The following is a 25,078-nucleotide window of genomic DNA, read 5'->3' as shown; positions in this document are numbered from 1 at the left end:
AACTTAAGACCCTTTAACTGTCTCTTCTGCCATGTTCCAAGTGATAGAGCTATAAGATAGCAGAATGAAAAATGACTTTCATTAGCTTGAGTCTCTGAGGGACTATATGGATGGGCACCTCACAGAATAGTGAAAATTACGTAGCATGCAGAAAAACAGCAAGAAATGAAGCTTTGTGGTAATAAGCCACTGAGCTTGGCTATCATCAAAGGATAGCGTATCATGACTAATATAACTGTTGACTGAGATGGGTAAGAAATGACGAGGGAGAGATAGATAAGGGCTAAATCTTTATTTCAAGAGATTTAACAGGATTTTAAGCAAAACAGTCACATAAGCTGTTATTCGAATAGCTCTATGGAAAACATTAGAGATGAAAAAAATTGAAGGCCTGCATCAAGGCAGTGGCAACGAGAACTAATTACATGGGGTGGGATAGAGAAGAGGTCATAGATGAAGAGACTCAGTGGAGGAAAGGCAGCAGTTTTAAGAGAAGATAATATCGTTTTGCATGGGTTTTCTTGTTTTTCTGTTTCCAGAGGAGACACAGGCTGAATTACTTAGAGAACATCAGATAACATCGAAGAGAGTTGAATACAAGGAGTTGAATCCAGGAGTGGTGTGGACTGAGGTACAGATTTGCGAGTCATCAGGATATAATAATAGGTTAATGTCACTCAGAAAGAATAGAAGAAAAGAAAATCAAGGCAGAACTCTGGTGAATAATATCAACATAAGAAAGGGAAAAAAGGAATCTACAAATAAGACAGGAAAAAATTCATCAGAAATGTAATCAGAAAAAAAAAAACAGTATCATAGGAGTTAAAGAAAGAAATTTTCAAGTATATTTGTAAACATTCAGACTGATTTAAAATCTAAAAGGTGTCCACTAAATTTTGCAAGCTAAAAGGTCAATGGCAACCTTATCCAGGAATTTTTAGTGAAGTGACGGATGCAAAAAACAGAATTCAGTGAACTTACTGAAAGGAAAATATAGACAGAAAACAGATAGCTGAGGAAGAAGTAAAAAAAGGTAGTAGTTGGAATCTGTGCCTTTTACAATGGGACAGACTTAACAAGGCCAGCCAGCAGAAAAGAAAAGCTGAAAATATAGGATAAAGGGATTAACTGATGGAGAAAGCTGCAGAAATAGAAGGAGGGGTGGGAATGAGACTAGATGAAGGGATTTGGGGGTTGTGTAACCTCCGACAAAATAAAATCCTCTAAGATTTCAACAATATCTTTCATAGGTCTGAACACTAAATTATTTCATCCTAATTTCTCTAGATTGTTCATGTAAATAATTTTGACAACTAAAACACACCTGCCTCAACCAAAGACTTAACATAAATTCTTTTTAGAAAACAAGAGCAGGAAACATTGAAAATAAAACTAAAAAACAGTGAATGTGAGCCTAAGTCAAGCTATGCCACGCCTTAAATGTCTCTAACATATATTTGGCATAGCACGACTGAATCAGTCTTATGGGAGGGATAAAAGGTATGATCCTTGATATGTAAAAACTGTGCACATAAAATACTCCATTTCAAAATGCTATACTAGTCATACAAGAATCAAAAGAGGCACTGAGCATTTATCTATCTAGTTCAACTTCTATTAAGCTTCAGAATATTTTTATTCTCAAAAAAATTTTCCACAGAACCTCAATATATAAATCTAACATAGGCCAGGCACAGTGGCTCACATCTGTGATCCCAGCATTTAGGGACACCAAGAGCCAGGAGTTTGAGGTTGCAGTGAGCTATGATGGCACTACTATACTTCAGCCTCAGTGTCTGAGCAAGATCCTGCATCTCTTTAAAAAAAAAAAATTAATATAAGAAAAGCAAAAGCAGTTTTAAGCTGGGCTGGCTTACCAGACCCCAGCCCTTCCATGTGTTCAGGACAGTTACAAAGTAACTAATACAGTCTGATCCTTCCTTTTAAAATGAGAAAATTAGTATTCAAGGATGCTGGATTATGATTAATAATTAGCTAATCTTACTCATACTAAATTATGTGGTAGTCAGATCAGGTATACAAACTCTACATCTCTTTCATTATTAAAAAGAAAGGTGCCAATTACTGACCACTTATTAAATGTAAGAACATCCACATCCCAAACTACTTCCTTAATAGCTACAGTTATAGGACTATGTAAGTTATTTTTTTAAATTTTTGTTGTTAAAGTGACATAATTTATTTTTTCATTTTATCTGAAACTACCCAGGAAGGGAAAGAAATACGTTTTCTCATCCCTTATTGGAATGACTGAAGACACTTACCTAAAGCAAAAGGGTTGCTAGTAGCAGAACCAGATGTGGAGTTACTATTAGGAGCAGATGATGTAGTAACATTGCTTCCTGTGGTATTTGTTTGCTGAGCCGAATGATCCTGTGGCCTAGGGAAAATAATTAATCACAGAGTAAGCAGTAGAACTGATTATTTTTAAAAGAACCACTGAAATCCTGACATCTAGAAATAAAGAGTAAACTCTCAGACCAACTCGAATAATCATTTAGTAAAAAGCCGGAGAAAACTAAGCGTTAGGGAAAAAAATACAAAATAAAATACAATAAAATCCTACAAAATACAAAATATGCTGCAACTGCCCCTCTCTTTGAGTATAACATATATAAATTTTTCATTAGTTTCAATCATATTGCTTATGTAAGAGAGGGAGACCTCAAAAGAGGAAAGTCAATGACCAGTTATACTGACAAAGCTTGACTATGTAAAAAACTTTTTTATCTTGGCTGGCACGATGGTTCGTGCCTGTAATCTGAGCACTTTGGGAGGCCGAGGCAGGCGGATCATCTGAGGTCAAAAGTTCCAGAGCAGCCTGGTCAACATGGTGAAACACCATCTCTACTAAAAATACAAAAAATAGCCTGGGTACAGTGGCACATGCCTGTAGTCCCAGCTACTTGGGAGGCTGAGACAGGAGAATCGCTTGAACCCAGAGGCAGAGGTTACAGTGAGCCAAGATTACGCCACTGCACTCCATCCTGGGTGACAGAGCAAAACTCTGTCTCAAGGGAAAAAAAAAATAGCTTTTTTTTTTAATCTATCCCCTTCTAGTTCTTAAGGGTTATGAGCCAGTTTTACTCATATTCTTGAAATTCTTGAAAACAATACAAAGCCAAAAGAAGGCCAACAAATCAATATGAATAATAATTATTACTTTTTTTTTTTTTTTTTTAAGACAGAGTCTTGCTGTTGCGTGTGATCTTGGCTCACTATAACCTCTGCCTCTGGGTGAAAGCGATTCTCCTGCCTCAACATCCCAACTAGGTGGGACTACAGGCATGTGCCACTGCACCGGGCTGTTTCGTATTTTTAGTAGAGATGTTATTTTACCATGTTGACCAGGCTGCTCTGAAACTCCTGACCTCAGGTGATCCGCCGGCCCCGGCCTCCCAAAGTGCTCAGATTACAGGCATGAGCCACCGCACCTGGCCTGATTATTACTTACCTCTAAAAGGAAACAGGCCAGGCAAAGTGCCTCACACCTGTAATCCCAGCACTTTGGGAGGCCAAGGTGGGTGGATCACCTGAGGTCAGGAGTTCGTGACCAGCCTGGCCAACATAGTGAAACCCCATGTCTAATAAAAATAAAAAATTAGGCTGGGTGTGGTAATGCATGCCTGTAATCCCAGCTACTCAGGAGGCTGAGGCGGAGAATCACTTTAACCCAGAAGCAGAGGTTGCAGCAAGCTGAGATCGCACCACTGCACTCGAGCCTGGGAAACAAGAACAAAATTCCATCTCAAAAAAAAAAAGGAAATAAAAAACCCTTCCATATACCAGGTAAGAGTTTTGAACCTCACTCATTGTTTCCTTCCCTGAATTTAGCTAAGGCATACATTTTCCATTTTAACATCTCTGAAATCAGGATGTGTCTTATAATTGCTGAGGCATCAACTATATGCCTGCACATAGTCTACATGACTTCAAATGAATGCCTGGGTACATTGTTCTATCATACATGATGGGCTTAATTACCACATTAAGTGTCTTCATAAACATTACACCATTAATTGGCACTGAGAGAAGTTATCAAGTATTCAGAATAGCACAGAAAGAGAAGAACTATTTTCAATCAGTAAAGCAAGTATCTGTTGTTGGTGAAAACCAGCATAAAAACGAAACAAAATGAGTGTTAATGGCTTGGAAGAAAATCCTGGAGAAAATACTGGAGAGCTCTTTTAAGAAATGCTACACCACCAGCACTCTTGATAGAACAGAGTTTGATACTGTATAAAAAAATATGGACACTGACAACTAAGTCTTTGTATGTTATGCAAGAGTGCTATGATAAAATTCAATACCCAAGTTTAAGTCCTGAAGGAGCTCATTCAGTAAGTATAAAATAAACATTTTAAGTGACAAGAAAACATCAATTCAGTTAGCGGCATTCTTTCTTAGTGATACACAAAGGTATTTCTTTAAAACTGATGATGCCAGTTGGACACTGTGGCATGCACCTACAATCCTAGGCTGACATGGGAGCATCACTTGAGCCCAGCCTTGGCAACATGGCATGACTCTGTCTCTTTAAAAAACAAAAAAATTCCTTACATGTGATGAAATATGATTAATCAATTTGTGGTTTGCTAAGGAGATAAGTCACTCACGATCGTTGTCTAAAAATTTCCTTAAACCTAAAAGAAAAGCTAAAAACGTGCTGTTCTAATGCAAATAATTTAGATATAATAACTAAATACCAATGAACCTTGTAAAATGTTAAATGATTATCTGACAATTACGTAGACATTAACATCCAATCACTTCTTTTTTAAAAGATTATGTTATTGACAGCAAAGAATGAATTTTAACTATTCAAATATTAATGACCGGGAAAGTCACTTACAGCCAACACTAGTTATTTTTAGAAGTATGAACATTTATCCACACTTTAAAGCTGTACATCTTCCAAAACCATACCTGTTTTGTGTTTTGATGACAAGGTGAACAGTAAGTCCATCATGAATCCCATGCTGACTCAAGGTATCTTGATCTTTCAAAATTTTTCCAGCAAATATCAACACAAGTTGGTCAGTATGTGATTTAAAACGTTTAGAGATTTCTTCCTTAAACTAAATAAAAATAAAATGAGTATGTATTACAGTTGTTTGCACAGCCCCCTCGTCTAGTTTCTAGAAGTACCTTAAAGAGACCCCTACTACAGACACTACAATTCAAACACTGTAATCACAGTGTTCCCGGAGGCTGAGGCAGGAGAACTGCCTGAGCCCAGGAGTTCAAGGCTGCAGTAAGCTATGATCACAATGGCACTCCAGCCTGGGTGACAGAGCAAGATCCTGTCCCTAAAAACAAAATAAAACAAAAAATCCCCAATTCAAACAATATAAAGATGCATCCTTTTTGTCAATATCTTGATCTTAGTAAGAAATAAGTATCACTTCTTCTTTAACACAAAGGTCTTATTACAGGTGCACATATCCTATATTTGATCCTCTGCTAAGGCCTAACAATATCCTTACTCTTTTTATGTCAATGAGACCAAGCCACAATTAGCTCTTACATGTCCAAAATAATTTATTCCTCAGACTTCTATCTTCAGTCCTGCTCCTTTCTTTCTAGTTGCCAACCTCATACTCTTGGCCTAAGACGGTGGGCGGGGGGAGTATCTCTAATGCAAATACCCAAAATCTGAACTGACTAAAATCCAAAACTTTTTGAGTATCAAGGACACTCTAAGGAAATGCTCATTGGAGCATTTCAAACTTCGGATTTTGAAATTAGGAATGCTGAACCAGTAAGTACATAATGCAAATATTCCAAAATTTTTAAAAAAAAATCTGAAATGTGAGACACTTCTGGTCCCAAGTGTTCTGGATAAGGTATATTTAATCTGTATTATACTAACCATCCTTCCCACTTATTTTATTCAATATTTATTAACAAGCAGTACTATGGAAAATCAAAGATAAAAGACACAACTCTTTCCCTGAAGGTGAACAGTCCCATGAGAGTCAAGTAAAACCATGAAGTCCAAAGGAAGTATAGAGGGCAGTTACAGAAGGCTTTCCATTAAGTGAAGACTAAAGAAAGACTACAAAGTAGCCGATAAAACCTGAAGAAAGGCTTTCCAGGGACCAGACATGTAAAACCAGACAAGAGAAAAGAGTATCATGCTATAAAGAAAAATTTACTTCTACTATTTCTCAGATTTTTACCAAAATCACCAGTATGCTTAGGCTTTACCAGACTGTCCAAATAGGAAAACTTCAGAGTGGGCCCAGGAATCCACATTAAAAGACTGGCTCAGGCAGTCAGTCCAAATTTATAAAAGAATCACATCTTCAAACCACTCTTTCCTACTGCCGCACAGCAATGGGTCTCAACAGATGAGGGCACTGCTGCCAAGAAGGTGTTTTGGAAATATATAGGGGCATTGTTCTAATGGTCACAATAAATGGAAAGACAATAGAATGTCTGAGATTTTAAAAATCTTGTGGGGACAAAGAAGGGAAGGCATATATAAAAAACATAAGCTATATATCATTGTTGAAAATCAGAGATAGGTGCATGAAAGTTTATAACACTCTACATTTGTGTATGAATAAAATTTTCCATAATCAAGTTACAACAGCTAATGTAAACAACTGATTTTTTAAAAATCTATTTTACCTTTGTCAACTCCCATACACATTGCTAACATTTTGAAAAATACAAAAAAATAAAAAAATAAAAGTAACACAAAATTGTACTTCAGTAAATATTTTGAAACTTTCCATCTGCATTTTCTTTCCACTATTTGAAATCACATGATATATAATCCTTTTATCTAAGGCAAGAAATTTCCAAGTAACTAAGAGAAAATCTTTGTAGAACACCATTTGCATAATATTCTGTATCTAGGAACGGGTCAAATTTAACTATCCTCCCATTATTAGACATCTCATTTTTCCCTTTGGTAGCTATCCAAAATAATATTATGGATGGCAGAACAATGGTTTGTAAGGCTTAAATGTATATAAACACAAACATCAGGTATATAGGCAGTAGTCAATAAATGGTGGCTAAAAGTACTCAACAATTTTGTGAGGAAGACAGTTTTTAATCCTATCTCGGATGTAGAAAAAGAGGTTACAGATGTCTCCCTTCCCCAAAGTGACACAGCTAATAAACTAGTAGTTAAGATTCAAACCTAAATTTGCCTTCACAGACAAACCTTAAAAAAAAAAAAAAAAAATACAGACTAACTTATGTAAAATGAGAGGGTTAATCTAGATTTGTGTTTCTTAACCTTAAACTCAGAAATCCTTTCCAAAATCTCTGATATCCCTTATTATTCTGAAATAAATGACTTAATTATTGAACTTACAATTATGTAGCATTTTATCATATTTTAGGATTTGAAGGTAAGATGAGATTAAAGACATGCATCTATTCTTACATCTTTTCAAATAGCCACAAAAACAACAGGATCTTTTAAGCTTTACGGAGACAGAACTCACACCACGTAATTCACTCATTTAAAGTATAAAATTCAATGGTTTCTGGAGTATTCACAGATATGTGTTACAGTCAATTTCAGAACATTTTCATTAAAACCTATACCCTTTAGCTATTACCTCCCTGTGCCTCATCACTTCCAACAATAAGAAATCAGTAATTTATACTTTGTCTCTATACTAATATTTCATATAAATGTAATAACATATGGTCTTTGAGACTAGCTTCTTATCCTTGGCATGTTTTCAAGATTAATGTACGTCATAGCATGTGTCACTACCTCATCCCTTTCTATGGCCGAATAGTATTTCCACTGTATGGATATACAACCTATTTTGTTTATCCACTCATCAGGTGATGGGCATTTGGGTTGTTTCTACCTTTTGGCTATTATAAACAATGTAATACATTTATCTCAGAGAAACTGACAGACTAAATGGGCAAAAATGAATTAGTAAAAATAGAAAAGATATTAACAATAAACATATGACCTAACTGAGCATACACAGACCACCAAACCCAACAACTACAGAATAAGCATTATTTTTAAGTGCCTTTACTAAATTAGACTATCTATGCTGGGCCATAAAGAAAGTCAACATATTTCAAAAAATTTAAATCTTACCAAGTTGTATTCTGTGACCACATGCAATTAAACTACCAAAAAGACAATGAGAAATCAAGTGTTGTTCAACTGGAAAAGATTACCTAAGTGGGACACAAAAAGACCTAACCATTTTTTTTAAAGGGGCACCATATACTGAACTATCATTAGCAGAATAAAAAGAGAAAATTTGCAACACAACCAACACAGCTCAAATCCAGAATTCATAAATGTCTACATACCACCAAGAAACACAACCCAACTGAAAAATGGCCAAGAAATTTAAACAAGAATTTCACAAAATTGAAATTGTTTTCACTTAAATGGCAAACAACACAGGAAAAAGTGCTCATCTTCACTAATACTCAGGTAATTTTAAATTAAAACCAGTGACAAATGTACTGAATGGTTCAATTTAAGACTGTTAAGAGTGTTGCAGAGGATGCAGAGCAACTGGAAATCACATACCCTGTGGGTACAAGTATAAATAAATCAGTACATTTTGGAAAAGTATTTTGCAACAGAAGCCTAACATGTGCTTACCCTATGACCCAACAATTCAACTATTTACCAGATTACATGACAAATTACATGTCCACAACAAATACATCAAAAATACATTCAAGAACATTCAAACCAGTATTACTTGTATTAGCCAAAAACTGAAAACTCAAATGTCCCTCAACTATAGAATGAACTGTAATATATTCATTTAATAGATTACACCCAATGACAGCAAATGAACTACGGCCACATATCATCAAGGATACCTCAACACAGAGCAAAAAAGCCAATCACAATGAAGATAAATTGTATGATTGCATTTTTATGAAGTTTTATGTTGGGGACAAAATCCATGGTGTCCAAAGTGAGATCGGTGGTTACCTTAGGGAAGTTTGCAAATGACTTCTTGGGAGTTGGTATCATGTTCTACTTTCTTGGCCGTTAGACTAAAACATGGACCTGTACATTTATGATATATGTATTCTTCTATGCTGTACTTTAATAAAAATAATTTTAAAAGTTGACTGTGAATTTTTAAGCTGCAGCAGGGGCTGGATGTGGTGGTTCATGCCTGTAATTTCAGCACTTTGGGAGGCCAACTTGGGAGGACTGCTTGAGCCCAGGAGTTGAAGGCTGCAGTGAGCTATGATGGTGCCACTGTACTCCAGCCTGGGCAACAGAACCAGACCCTGTCTGAAAAAAAAGAACAGAAACAGCAGGAAGTCAAAACACAGGTAGCCGGCTCTCCTATTTCAATTTCAAATGATTCCCTTTCCCAAAGCTAAAGAATGCCTCACTGGGGCTGGGCACAGTGGCTCACATCTGCAATTCCAGCACTTTGGAAGGCCAAGGCAGGTGATGACCTGAAGTTAGGAATTCAAGACCAGCCTGGCCAGTGAAACCCCGTCTCTACTAAAAATACAAAAATTAGCCAGGCAACATGGTACATGCCCCTGTAATCCCAGCTACTCAGGAGGCTGAAGTTCAAGAATCGCTTGAACCTGGGAGGCATAGGTTACAGTGAGACGAAATCGTGCCACTGCAGTCCAGCCTGGGGGACAAAGCAGGACTCCCAACTCAAAAAAATAAATAAATATATGCCTCATCTTGGGCAAGTCAACTGAAAGAAAATGGCATGAAGATAACTCAGTTTTAGGTAGCAGACCAGACTGGACATAAGACATGAACATGACAACCCAAGGACAAAAGATGATCATCCATTAACATCATATGTGGCAGAGACAGTTAAAATCTGATACCCAAAACAGCTGTAATCTCAAAAAACTAATGGAACAGCACTGAATATAGCTCAGTTGAACCTCTGGTAATATTTAAAGACAGACGTCCTCCTAACCATGGGTTGTCAGTATCAGTACTTGAAGGATAATCAGGGCTTTCTTGACAGACCAAGAGCTTCTCTACAGTGTCCCAGATGCAGAAGAGTAGGACACATACAGTACACCTTCAAAAATTAATTCTATCATTTTATTATATAACTATGCTGTACCTGGCACCACAAACATATTTTCACATTCACTCTTTACAACCAAACCTCAAGAAACCAAACCAAAGTCCTGACAGACATGTGAGAAATGACATTCACTCACAAAATTACAGTGCTGTTGACAATTAATGTCACAGATACTGGGATCCTCCAATCTCATGGGACTCTTGGTTCTGGAGGGGCATCGTAGGCTTAAAGAAGGAATTTATGGCACATCATGATGAAAGTTGGAAAACATGTTAAAAATGGTGATAGCATACAACATAGTTCTAGGGAACTACAGAGAACTACGTAATGTGACTACCATTTATAATTTTTGCAGTCTACCCATCTGACAAAGGGCTGATATCCAGAATTTACAAAGAACTCAAACAGATTTACAAAAAAAAAACAAGCCCATTCAAAAATGGGCAAAGGATATGAACAGACACTTTACAAAAGAAGACATACATGAGGCCAACAAACATATGAAAAAATGTTCATCATCACTGGTCATTAGAGAAATGCAAATCAAAACTACATTGAGATACCATCTCATGCCAGTTAGCATGGCGATCATTAAAAAATTGGGAGACAACAGATGCTGGAGAGGATGTGGAGAAATAGGAACACTTTTACACTGTTGGTGGGAGTGTAAATTAGTTCAACCATTGTGGAAGACAGTGTGGCGATTCCTCAAGGACCTAGAAATAGAAATTCCATTTGACCTAGCAATCCCATTACTGGGTATATATATCCAAAGGATTATAAATTGTTCTACTGTAAGGACACATGCACACGAATGTTTATTGCAGCACAGTTTACAATAGCAAAAACTTGGAACCAACCCAAATGCCCATCAATGATAGACTGGACAGGGAAAATGTGGCACATATACACCATGGAATACTATGCAGCCATCAAAAATGATGAGTTCGTGTTCTTTGTAGGGACATGGATGAACCTGGAAACCATCATTCTCAGCAAAATGACACAGGAACAGAAAATCAAACACTGCATGTTCTCACTCATAGGTGGGTGTTCAACAATGAGAACACATGGACACAGAGAGGGGAGCACTACAGACTGGGGTCTAGTGGGGGGAATAGAGGAGGGACAGTGGGGGGTGGGGAGCTGGGGAGAGATAGCATGGGGAGAAATGCCAGATATAGGTGATGGGGAGGAAGGCAGCAAATCACACAGCCATGTGTGTACCTATGCAACAATCTTGCATGTTCTTCACATGTACCCCAAAACCTAAAATGCAATTTAAAAAAAAAGATTTTACTTTCCAAAACGAAAATTAAATAAATAAATAATGTCATGTTTTTATCTAAATGGAATTTGTCCTACAGCTAAAAATTCTGTACATACTTCAAATATCTTTAAACTTATACTCTGCTCCCTAAAACAGAAAAATAGTTTTCAGTTTACATTGTCTTTAAAATTTCTAGAAATTTTATCTCTAACATGTGAACTTAATTTCCATGTCTTTTAATCTATTTACAACAGGAAAAATCAGAAGCTAAATAGTACAGACATAGAAAAACTTAATTAGCAATCTTAGAAAATCTCAAAGCTGTTTAGACAGAGGTAGCTCACTGACACTTTTCCTCTGCAGAAAAAGAAAATTTATTACGATTACATAAAATATTTTCAGCCAGGCATGGTGGCTCACGCCTGTAATCCTTGCCTACTTTGGGAGGCCAAGGTAGGCAGATCACCTGAGGTCGAAAGTTTGAGACCAGCCTGACCAACATGGAGAAACCCATCTCTACTAAAAATACAAAATTAGCTGGGCATGGTGGCGAATGCCTGTAATCCCAACTACTTGGGAGGCTAAGGCAGGAGAATTGCTTGAACCCAGGAAGCCGCGGTTGTGGTGAACCAAGAGCTCACCACGGCACTCCAGCCTGGATGACAAGAGCGAAACTCCGTTTCAAAATAATAATTAACAAATATTTTCATCTAGGTAATAGCCAGAACCATAAAAGAAGAATTTTTGTGATTTCCATTAAAAAGATTACATAGATTAACTTATTTTTATCCTCAAGCCTATGTGGTCACTATTAACTCAAAATATAAGATACATGATAGAATGGGCCTCAAAGTATCCATAGTTCCTACAAATGTACATCCAACTCTGGTCTTGCACTGATAACCTATAATAACTACAGGCCAGAGAGTAGAAAGCTGAGAATTACTAAACTCTTTCTCAACAACCATTAAAAACCAAAATTCTAATGAACTTTGAGTAAACAGTTTAATGATTTCAAAATGAACACAGCATGAACAAAACAACTTTCAGTAACCCCTCATTTTTTCAACATCATCCAAAAGCCAGGTGTTACACATGAGTAGATTCTCCAGCTAACCCCGTGTGAGCGTCAAAATTGTCTTCCATTCTACTGAATGCAATTTTAACTTTTCGATTATGCTGAGTTACTGGTGTGAATATCAACTGCTGTTCTGCAATATAGTGATAACTGTTCCAGACTCTCAAGGTATTCTGTATCTGCCTTTTTTTTTTAACCAGACTGTCAGTTCTTATCTTGAAAGCATACCTTCTCTCTCCCTGAAATTTTCTATTTTTAATCTGAGGAAGAAGCAGCAAATAATTTAGAAAAACATATCAAATAGAATGGGCAAAGAATGTGAAATGCTGTCCTGAAATGAAAATGTGTAAGATTTAGTGTACCAACTTTTATGGTAGCAATCTCAGCTGTTTAGGGCTCTTTGCTTAGTCCCTGTTCTCAATTGTTTTGGGGAAGAAAATGAGACACACACATGGAGGGAAGAGAGGGAAATCAAGGTTAGGAAAGAATATTTTTGAAATATGTAGGCCTGAATTCAAATCTTGGTTTTACTGCATACTAGTGGTGTGACCTGGAGGATGTTACCTGTTTCTAAGCCTTGGTTTCTTCATCAGGAACAGACACTCTGCAAGGCTGATGAGAGAATTAAGACATCTATGGAAATTGCCTGGACACAATTCACTCACTAAGACATTCCAATATTGCTAATCTAATTATGCAAGGATAAGCTCTAAACTGTAAACACTTTTAAAATGGAGTTAATCTGACTTTAAAAGCAAGATTGTCACCCTTTACAAACATTCCAAAATCCAAACTTGCTTTTAAACAACACTTTTCTATCTCACCTTATTAAACATCCTGGGGAGTGGGAATTAACCTATCCAAAAGTAAAATTTATTTCATCTCTGAAGATAAAACATACACAATTTCATTTCCAGCAGAATCACATATTAACAGCATTTAGCAAGAATTCTCTAAATAGTTGTCTGAATTCTGTATTCAAATCTTTGCTATTTCAATATTTTAAAGCAGAGATCTTTCAAGAGTCTATTTTTGAATTAGCTCCTTACTCAATATTGCTAATATCATTTGAAAAAGTGTCCATAAATAATCCATATACATAGTTCTGTCAGTTATCTCTCCCCAAGAGTCTGATATTTAACCTTAAAATTAGTAGCCTTATTTAAAATACTGCATAACTCTTATACAAGGATACAAATTATGAGAAACAGCTACACTGAATATGTAACATATACAAGGGGCACTGCAGCCACAAATGCTACAGTGTATTGTTTATAAAATTTATTTTTTAGATTCTCTCTGATCTAAATCTGACTAAGAATAACAAACTGAATGTTTCACTATTCACATGCTATTGCAAAAACTTAAAACACAATTCAGTGGTGCACAAAAGGCTGTGGGGAAAGAAATCAATATAAGTAAATCATATAAACTCTGAGTCAGGTACTTTATGTATATGATGTCACAAAATCTTCCAAACAATCTACTGAAGCAGGCATTACATGAAATGTTAAAAATGTAGCCAGTGAGGCTGAGATGATTAAAACTTCTTACCCAAAATCAGATTTCTCCAATTCCAAGGTTCATGCTTTCCTTTCTCAAAATATTAATAAGCAAACCAAAACAATAAAACATAAAATTAAATAATGACCTAATGAAATAGTTCTCCATGGAAAGACTACCAAGGTAATAAAAGTAGAAAGAGTAAGATAAAGAAAACTGTGCGTGGTTGACCCCATAGAAGTCAAAACTTATATATGATTATGTAAACACCTTCTGGACAGAATCACCAAAACGAAAAAAGTTAACTTTACGTTTTATCCCAAATGACCCAAATGAGTACCCTCACCACACACACTTTTTTTTTTTTTGGACACGAAGTCTCACTCTGTCCCCCACACTGGAGTGCAGTGGTGCAATCTCAGCTCACTGCAACCTCTGCCTCCCAGGTTCAAGTGATTCTCCTGCCTCAGCCTCCTGAGTAGCTGGGATTACAGATGGATACCACCACAGCTAGCTAATTTTTTTTTTTTTTTTTTTTTTTACTAGAGAAGGAGTTTCATGTTGGTCAGGACGGTCTCTATCTCTTGACCTCATGATCCACCTGCCATTATGACTTTATATGTACATCATTTGTGAAGTACAGTATGATGTTCTGATATATGTAAATAATGTGGAATGATTAAATCAAACTAATACATCTATCACCTTTCTTTTTTGTAGTAGCAGCTGCTGGTACTGAAATAATACCATTAGACATTTAAGTTGCCTAAGAATAAATACATTTTTCAAGTAAATCACACTTAAAATATTACTAAGACAAGCCTGTCTGGGCAACATGGCGAAATCTTGTCTCTACAAAAACAAACAAAAGTAAAAAACAAAACAAAACAAAAAAGTACAATAAAAATGGCTGGGCATGGTGGTGCACATATGCAGCCCAGCTACTCCAGAAGCTAAAGTGGGATGACCACTTGAGCCCAGGAGGTCCAGGTCACAGTGAGCTGTGATTACACTACTGCACTTGAGCTTGGGTGACAGAGCAAGACTGTCTCAAAAAGGAAAAAAAAGAAATCCCAACTAGGTACAAAATACTGCAAATAAATATTTAAAACACTATTTGGTGATTCAATAAATACCTGTACTACTCAGTATGTGCTCATACCACAATGTTAGGCAACATGGGATTAGAAGGTAAGCAGAACAGAAACAGTCCCTACCCGTGAAGTTCTTACAGTATGGGGGGGCGTGCGCATGATGCAATGAAGGAGACAACCCATATAATTGCAAAATGGTATCAGAGATTATATCAATGATCTGATATAGACTGGTGGGTCCAATCACACCCTCTGATGAACTAACATTTAAATAAACTTTTAAAAAAAGATACAGAATCTCACTATGTTGCCCAGGCTGGCTTCTATTTCCTGGGCTCAAGTAATTCTCCCACCTCAGCCTCTCAAAGTAGCTGGGACTAGAGGTTTGTACCACCACACCAACTCTTAAATCAATTACTGAAGACTGAAAAGCCAGTCAAAGAAAAGTCAAGGCAGTTTGGGGCAGTGGCTAGGTGAGGCTTCCCAAGTTTGTCACTGGGTTTGAATCTAGTATCTACTACTTAATATGTCTATGAATTTGATCACATTATTAATCTGAGTCTCAGTATCTTCATTATTATTATTATTATTATTATTATTTTGAGACAGAGCTTCCCTCTGTTGCCCAGGCTGGACTGCAGTGTCAATATCTTGGTTCGCTGCAATTTCCACCTCACAGATTCAAGCATTCCTCCCACCTCAGCTTCCTGGGTAGCTGGGTCTACAGGCGTATACCACCACGTCCAGTTATTTTTTTGTATTTTTAGTAGAGACAGGGTTTCACTATTTTGGCCAGGCTGGTCTTCAACTCCTGACCTCAAGTGACCACCAGCCTTGGCCTCCCAAAATGTTAGGATTAGCGGCATGAGTCACCATGCCTAGCCAGGATCTTCATTTTTTTCTTAAAAAGGATAATAATAATGCTTTCAGCATGAAGTTCTGTGACATTTTTAAAAAATATAATGCATCTTGCCTGCAATAAATATCAGCCATTATGTCACTGTCATTAGCCACATTTGCAAAGGCCCAGAAAGAGCTAGAGATATTTGAGGGTAGGAGAAGAGACAATACAAACTGGCTGAAATACAATGAAAAAGGAGAAGAGGTAGGGGAGAGCACATCCTGAAAGCTGTATTAGCTGTGCTAATTTAGTAGTCACTAGCTACATATGGCTATTAAGCACTTGAAATGTGGCTACTTCAAACTGAAAGATATGCTCTAAGTGTAAAATACACAATATATTTCAAAGACTTAGTATTTTAAAATGCAAAATATTTTAGTTTTTTATATAAATTACGCCTTAAAATATTTTAGATATACTGTTAAATAAATCATATTAAAATTACAATAGCCAAAAGGTAGAAGCAATCCAACTGACCATGAACATATGAATAGATTTAAAAAATGTGATATATGCATATAATTGATTATTCAGTCTTACAAAGTAAATTCGGGCTGGGTGCGGTGGCTCACACCTGCATAATCCTAGCACTTTGAGAAGCCAAGGCGGGCAGACTGCTTGAGCTCAGGAGTTGGAGACCAACATGGGCAACATGGCTAAAAAACACAAAAGCAGCCAGGCGCAGTGACGTGAGCTTGTAGTCCCACCTACTTGGGGGGCTAAAGCAGGAGGATCGCTTAAACTTTAGGAAGTGGAGGCTGCAGTGAGCCATGATTGTGCCACTACACTCCAGCCTGGGTGACAAAGTGAGAATCTGTCTCCAAAAAAAAAAGTAAATTCTGACACTTGCTACAACATATATGAACCTTGTGGACACCTCACTAAGGGAAATAAATCAATCACAAAAGGCCAAACACTGCCTTACTCCACTTATATGAAATTCCTAAAGTAATCAGTCAAATTCAGAGACAGAAAGAGTAGAATGGCGGTTGCTAGAGGCAGGAAAATGCAGAAATAGGGAGTTATTGTTTAAATAGTACAGGGTTTCAGTTTTGCAAGATGATGAGTTCTGGAAAGGGATGGTGATAACAGTGGCACAACAATATCAATGTATTCAATGTCATGGAACTGAACACTTAAAAACGGTTAACATGATAAATTTTGTTATGTGTGAATAACCACTATCAAAAAATTAACTTCAGTCCTTCCTTTTCATTAAACTGGCTAATAAGAAAATTACATATGTGGTTCATACTGCTTTTTGTTTTTAAAAGACCAAGTCTCACTTTGTCACCAGGGCTAGAGTGCAGTGGTGCAATCAGAGCTCATTGCAACCTCAAAACTCCTGGGCTCAACCTTGCTGGACTAGCTGGGACTACAGGTGTGTGCCACCACACCTGGCTAATTTTTTATTTTTTGTAGACAGGGTTTCTGTGTTTCCCAGGCTGGTCTTGAACTCCAGGAGGTGGAGGCTGCAGTGAGCTATAATCACTGAGCCATGATGCTCAAGCAATTTTGCCACCTTGGCCCCCAAAGTATTGGGATTACAAGCATGAACTACTAAGCCTGGCTCACACTGTATAGAAAATAACATGGTAAAAGTTTCCAATGAGAACTGTTTTGATGAACCAGATCTATTAACAGGAAGCCCTAATACAAGGGCAAGCAAACTTTCTGTTAGGGGCTAGACAGTAAATATTTTTGGATCTACCAGCCACATGGTCTGTTCTGAAAGGAGCTTTAGATAATACATAAGCAAATGGGCACAGTTTGCTGACCCCTGCCCTAAGGCACCAATATAAACAATGACTCTTAAATTTTCATAAATTTTGTAAGCCAGTTTAATAACGGTATCTTGAAATCTGCCACAGTGAGACTATTTAGATCATGGAAATCCAGCAAACACGACAAATCAGTGTTTTTCCTAAAGAACTGGTTGGTAAACCAGCATTTACCAGCAAACCACTCACTATGTAATGAATTAACTTCTCTTCTACACATTTAAAATTGTATTTATTATGAACCACCTTCGAGAGAAATGGATAGCTATTCAAATCATTTTCTGTGCTCTGTGGTTCGGATGACAGTCTCCAGCTAAGAAAGGTGGTTCTACAAGGATAATGTTCCAGGGAGAGAAACAAGAGTGAACATCATGAGGTAGTCAAGAGTTGTGCTTGAGAGTGGTAACCTAGGGAAGAACAGCTTAAGAGGAAGCCTCCACAAGAGGGCTGGAAGCTATGAGATTATGTACATACTACACTTAGTAAAGGTTCAACAATTAGTAGTTGTTATTGAATATATTATTGTACATAATGTACTAGATTCATCTGTAGACAATTTATTAAGCCCTAGGCTCTGGTAACACAATGGTGAACAATCACAGCCCCTCTCTAAAGAGAATGAATCACATAAGTACACAATTTTAAGTTGTGATGAATTCTTACTAAAAGCAGGCTGCTGTAAGAAATGCAACAGGGGATCCCAATCTAATTTGGATAATCAGAAACAGGTGTTACCTGGAGAAACTGACCTTTGCGTTGAGACTTGAAGATAGAAGAGGAATGGGCAAAGAGTGTTCTTGCATTCTAAGTTGCAAGAATAAATTGTACAAAAGTCCTTAGGCAGGAAAAAAATGATGTATTAACAGGAAAATTGAGCCAAGCAAGCAAAGAAAGCAGGCATCCAGAGAATGGTGAGGGCAGAGAACAGTATTACATAGAGCCTCACTACCCCATCATATATTCTGAGACCAATAGGGAGCCTCTAGCTTTACACAGAGGATGGCATGCTCTGACCAACATTTTTCAGAGATCACTCTCAGAATGGCTGGTGGGAGAATTATAGAAAAGTTAGGCAACTGACCAGTAGGCTACTGCAGTTTCTAGGCAAGAGGTAATGGCAACTTAGTGGAGCTACTACCAAATATTTTAAGTATACACTTAATCTATTAAATGTGCCACCACAGAAATTTTTGCTCTCAGGACACCATTTTACAACTTTTGAACTCCAAAGAGTTTTTTTTTTTTAATTTAGGTTAGAGCTGTTAATATTTATAGTATTAGAAATTAAAATGAAATAATCTTTAAAAATAAATTCATTTAAAAATAATACGTTATATGTTAATATAACTAACATCCTTACGAAAAATAAATTTTCTCAGTGTTAAGAGTGGCATTATTTTACATTTTTGGAAATCACTTTAGTCCCGTAATAGAAGACAGCTTTTCATACCTGTTTTGCTATCCTAAATCTTAAAACCTCTGGCCAAGTACACTGCTAATTTTTGAGAAAATTGGACTGAAAAATAAAAATAACATCTCAGAATTGCTATGAAAATAGTTTCATCTCATGGTCCCCTTAACAGGGTATTGGGGACCCTCCCCAAACCACACTGAGATCTACTGCTCAAATAATACAGTAAATCTGTCTAGCTGGTTTTCCAGTTTTTCCCAGAATGCCCCCAGCAAAAATAATAATGAAAAAGCAAAGTAATCACAGTAATATAACATTTCACCATCAGTAGGATGGCTATAATCACAAAGACATTAGTAAGTATTACTGAAATGTGGTAATTGCTTGTGGGAATGTAAAATGGTACAGACACCTAGGAAAATAATTTGGGAGCTCCTCATAAAGTTCAACAGCTTTGACCCAGCAATTTCCACTCTAGATCTACACCGAAGAAAATGAAAATGTATGTCCCCACAAAAACTTATACATGAATGTTCAGAGGCATTAGTCATAATAGCTAGAAAGTAGAAATCACCCAATGTCCACCATGTGACAGAGAAATAAAATGTGGTATATACCCACACAATGGAATGTTATTCGGCAATAAAAAGCAACTACCTGCACATGCTTCAACAGGAATGAACCTTGAAAACATTATGCTAAGTGAAAGCCAATCACAAAAGACCACATGATTCTACTTAAAACAAATGTCCAGAACAAGCAAAACTATAGACAAAAAATAGATCAGTAGTTGCCTAAGCCTGGGGGACACAGGGAGAAATGAAGGGCAACTGCTAAAAGGGTACAGGGTTTCTTTTGAGGGTGATAAATATGTTTTAAAATTGACTGCACGACCCTGTGAATGTATTACATCAATTACAGACTAAAATGGTGAATTGTATGGTTTGCAAATTATACTTCGATTATGTTGTTTCTTAAAGAAAGCTAAATAATCTGTTAATCAAAATCATTAAATAATGAGTTTTTCAGCTGTCCAGTATTAGAAGAAAGCAAATTAGAGAACAATGATCTCACAGACTTTTTTTTCCTCAGATATCTCACTACACTGATTCAATCCAACCTTCTGGATAAGACGTTGTCCAGTAGAAACATAATATATATGAGCCATAAGTAATTTTAAACTTTTAAGCAGCCATACTGAAAAAAAGTTTTTAATAAAAGGTGAAATTAATTTTGATATTTTACTTAACTCACTATCTGCAAAATACTATTTGAACACATACAGTATATCAAAACTATTAAGATATTTAAGCTATTTTGTTCATATCAAAATTTCAAACGCTAGTGTAAATTTTACACTTAACAACATATCTCAATTCAGTTTAAGCACTTAATAATCACATGTAGGTGATGGTATCAAAGTGGACAGTATAGCTCTGGAACTACATCATACAGTACAATGTTAAATGATGTGTGTGATGGTAACCCTAAGGCAATTTCCCGTATCAAAGAAAGGCTCAATTTGACTCAACACATTTAAATTATGCCTAAGTACATTAATATTTTTCCAAACTAACAAAAGGCACTTTCTAAAACCAAAGTATATATTGCCTGAACATTTCAAGTACATGTATTTTGAAATTTCTACACATAACCTAGCAGTCTATGAAATCCCAAAATAAGCTAATTAGAAGTTATACAAAAATTTCCCTCCATTCTCTGCGCTAACATCTCACATATATAACTCTTCATTCTTCTAGATGTGATGTTGCTCATGGATGCTTGGAAATCCTCAAAGCTCTTTTCAATAGCTGATGACAAATAACAAAAAAACAACCTCATACACAGGGACTTTGTGCCATTACACATTCACCCTTATGTATCGCTTTACTTAGATACAGGCTGAGCATCCCCAATCCAAAACTATGAAATCTGAAATGCTCCAAAATCTGGATTTTTTAACACCATGACACCACATGTGGAAAACCACACGTGACATCTTTCCTTTCTTTTTTTTTTTGAGACGGAGTTTCGCTCTTGTTACCCAGGCTGGAGTGCAATGGCGCGATCTCGGCTCACCGCAACCTCCGCCTCCTGGGTTCAGGCAATTCTCCTGCCTCAGCTTCCTGAGTAGCTGGGATTACAGGCACGCGCTACCATGCCCAGCTAATTTTTTGTATCTTTAGTAGAGACGGGGTTTCACCATGTTGACCAGGATGGTCTCGATATCTTGACCTCGTGATCCACCCGCCTCGGCCTCCCAAAGTGCTGGGATTACACGCTTGAGCCACAGCCGACATCTTTGCTTTCTGATGAGTCAATGTATACAGTTTGTTTCACTCAGAAAAATTATTTAAAATATTGTATACAATTATCTTCAGGTTCTGTGCATAAAATGTACATGAAATAAAACTAAATTTCATGTTTACATTTAGGTGCCATCCCCAAGATATCTATTACGTATTTGAAATAGTCCAAAAAAAAAAAAAGGACAGAAAGAAAGAAAATCCAAAATCCCAAACATTTCTGGTCCCAAGCATTTCCTATAAGGGATACTCAACCTGTATCACGAAAATCCCTATTAATGAAAGCACCTTGGAATATACATAGTACAGTTTATATTCTAACTACCTGTAAGTGAAAATTTATGCTACTCAGTTGATTCTGAGTGCTCCATGAATAAATTTCACACTAAATTAAAAAAAAGAGTTTAAGCTTTATTAGTAACCTTGAACAAGTAACATTATTAAATACCAAATGTGTATGGCATGAATACATTAAGGCATCCTTTTTCTGCTTTTTGGTAGTAACGACCAGAAACCAATGGAAAACAGGATGTACTACCACCTTACAACCTATTTTACAATTTATCCAAGAAGTTTAACACAATTTCATCTAATCAATTATTACAGCATGTTCCTATAAATACCATTTTAGTATAATGTGTTAAGGAATCTACATTATATAGAAATACTAAAAAAAACTGTAACTTATAGAAAATGTAATTTGCCTGATATAGAGCATAAGCCTTCAATAGCATCCTCTGGAGGTCTTCTGCTTATTCTCTGACCCTCCAAAATTAGGTGCAAATTTTCAAAACTAATATTTCCCAATTTGTAACTGGACATTTTCAGTGGAATCTTAATGTCATTAAGTATTTTTTAATGACAAATTTTCATTTGTAGCAAATAGTTTCAATCTATCAAACCCTTCATAATTTTAAAGAATAAAATGGCTTATCTTTTTTTGTGCTTCAAGTAGATTTTACAAATAGGACATTTGCAAACTGCTTTTATTCTTCCACATTTTCCTGTATCTGTTTCCCTTGTATATACAAGCTCAACTTGCCTTCAGGTTCTTTGGTGTGGTGGTAAGCATCAATTTTTATCACATTTTCTGCTTCAACATAAAACAAAGATCCAGAATTCAAAAATTAACTGCCAAGAGAAAAGTTTACTTCAGAAAGACTTTAATTTTATCTATTAACAATTCACTTTAGGCCGGATGCGGTGGCTCATGCCTGTAATCCCAGCACTTTGGAAGGCCAACGCAGGCAAATCATGAAGTCAGAAGTTCAGACCAGCCTGGCCAAGATTCTCTACTAAAAACACAAAAATTAGCCAGGTATGGTAGCACATGCCTGTAGTCCCACCTACTCAGGAGGCTGAGGCAAGAGAGTCACTTGAACCCAGGAGGCAGAAGCTGCAGTGAGCCAAGATCACGACATTGCACTCCAGCCTCGGTGACAGAGTAAGAATCTGTCCCAAAAAAAAAAACACTGCTTTGGTTACAGCAAAGTAAAATAAAAGCATTCACAGAATTTATAATTTTAATTTTACCATCACAAAATCCAAAAAAAAAATCCTCAAAGCTATAACAATTATGTATCTACTGAAAATAATTTTTCTATTTGTAAAATATTGACTATTTTTAATCTTCTGCAGTAAAATGCTGAAAGCAGCCAGGATAGTGGAGGCATGAATTAGGAATCCTAGAAAAGAGACCCAAGAGCCTTAAAACTTAATATGGCTACACACCCACTAAAATAGCTAAAATTAAAGAAACTGACAATATCAAAATGCTAGCATGGATATGGAGCATGAGGAACTCCCTCCCATGTATCTTCATTTGATGGTATAGTAAAATGATACAAGCATTTTTTTTTTTTTTTTTTTTTTTTTGAGACGGAGTTTCGCTCTTGTTACCCAGGCTGGAGTGCTATGGCGCGATCTCGGCTCACCGCAAGCTCCGCCTCCTGGGTTCAGGCAATTCTCTTGCCTCAGCTTCCTGGGTAACTGGGATTACAGGCATGCGCCACCGTGCCCAGCTAATTTTTTGTATTTTTAGTAGAGACGGGGTTTCACCATGTTGACCAGGATGGTCTCGATCTCTCGTGATCCACCCGCCTCGGCCTCCCAAAGTGCTGGGTTGTTGTTTTTTTTTGAGATGGAGTTTCACTCTGTTGCCCACGCTGGGCCTGATCTTGGCTCACTGCAATTTCCACCTCCTAGGTTCAAGCGATGATTCTCCTGCCTCAGCCTTCAGAGTAGCTGCGATTACATGCACCCATCACCACAACCAGCTAATTTTTGTATTTTTAGTAGAGGCAGAATTTCACCATGTTGGCCAAGGCTAGTCTCAAACTCCTGACCACAGGCAATCCACCCACCTCGGCCTCCCAAAGTGCTGGGATTACAGGCATGAGCCACCGAGCCAGGCCCACAAGCGTTTTTAAAAACATACTTTCTCAGAAAATTAAAACACACAATTGCCCTATGACCTACTCAAACCAAATCTAAGTATATAACCATGAAAGATAAAAGAGTAAGTCCACAAAAAACTTGTATAAGACTGTCCGTAGTAACTAACTGGAAACACCTCATGTGACCCTCAACAGTGAATAGATTAATTATGGTATATACATACAGTGGAAAACTACATAGCAATAAAAAGGAACTACTGATATACGAACACGAAACTCAGACACATTATGCAGAGTGGGGAAAAAAAAAAAAAACACCTTACCCAGAAAAATACACACAGTACTATAGACTCCTCTAATTTACAGCACCAAAAAAAAAAAAAAAAAAAAGGCGAGGTGGTTGATGGAAGGTAAAGCTACTAAAACGACTGGGAAAAGGCAAGAAAAAACTTTCTAGTCAATTACAATGTTCTATATCTTGATGGGGCTTGGGTTACACAGGTGTAAGCATTTGTGAAAACTCATGGAATTACAACCATATGCATTTCATTGCATATCAAAATTAGGTCACAAACGTAAAAAATGAAGTTGAATATGAGCAAGTAAGTTCACATCGCTGAAGTGACATGTACTGTTGTCATCTACTGATACATGCAACTTACTCTGAATTGCTTCCCCAAAATAAAATGGACTTATAACTAATTACAATACAGTAAAATGCTAACTGTAGATGATGGCCATGTGTGTCCACTGCCAAATTCTTTCAACTTTTCTGTATGTTTGAAAATACAAAAATGGTAAGGAAAATTTTCACAAGCATTGGGAGACAAAAAAAAAAAAAAAGGTGATAATTCAGATGGTGGTAAAAGTTTCTGTTATTTGATGTTACACACCTCACTGCCTCACAAAACACACTACCTTTGGAATTCGCTAAACCAACACCCCAATCACTTACTATTCCTGAGGAAACTTATAGGTACGTTTTCGGAACTGTTTATTTCCTGTCACAAACTGTTCACATTGAGATCTTCAGCGATTAAGTCAATAATTATGGAAAATACGACATATTCAACAATACACTAAAATTATTTGTTAAATTCCACCAAGATTCTTAATTAACAGCAAGATTTGTATTCCTGAACAAAGCTTAAGTACCATTCTCCATTAACTCCAATTTTCTTTTATTTGGTTGCAACCGCTAATATCAACATTGCTCTCGCCCCTCTAAAATCAAACAAATACCTACCGAATGATTGGCATCTAAGAAACGACAA

General features: G+C 36.7%; 1 protein-coding gene across 4 annotated transcripts in view; it reads right to left on the bottom strand.

Annotated features, from left to right (window-relative positions):
• Positions 1 to 25,078, bottom strand: part of UBQLN1 (ubiquilin 1) — a 47,262-nt gene that overhangs the window by 21,041 nt on the left and 1,143 nt on the right. For 2 of the 4 annotated variants that reach the window (XM_078367717.1, XM_078367720.1), the window contains exons 2-4: positions 8,975 to 9,286; positions 4,948 to 5,099; positions 2,286 to 2,401 (exon numbers count right to left, since the gene is read on the bottom strand). In XM_078367717.1, coding sequence (XP_078223843.1) covers positions 2,286 to 2,401; positions 4,948 to 5,099; positions 8,975 to 9,016 — 310 coding nt within the window. In that variant the 5' untranslated portion in view covers positions 9,017 to 9,286. The remainder of the gene's footprint in view (positions 1 to 2,285; positions 2,402 to 4,947; positions 5,100 to 8,974; positions 9,287 to 25,078) is intronic. The other 2 variants (XM_002742796.6, XM_008994579.5) reach the window with 1 other exon arrangement.

This window comes from Callithrix jacchus, chromosome 1, assembly GCF_049354715.1.
Source record: "Callithrix jacchus isolate 240 chromosome 1, calJac240_pri, whole genome shotgun sequence".
NCBI lineage: Eukaryota > Metazoa > Chordata > Mammalia > Primates > Cebidae > Callithrix > Callithrix jacchus.
Note: the sequence above shows the minus strand (reverse complement) of the source record. Positions and strands in the feature narration are given on the sequence as shown.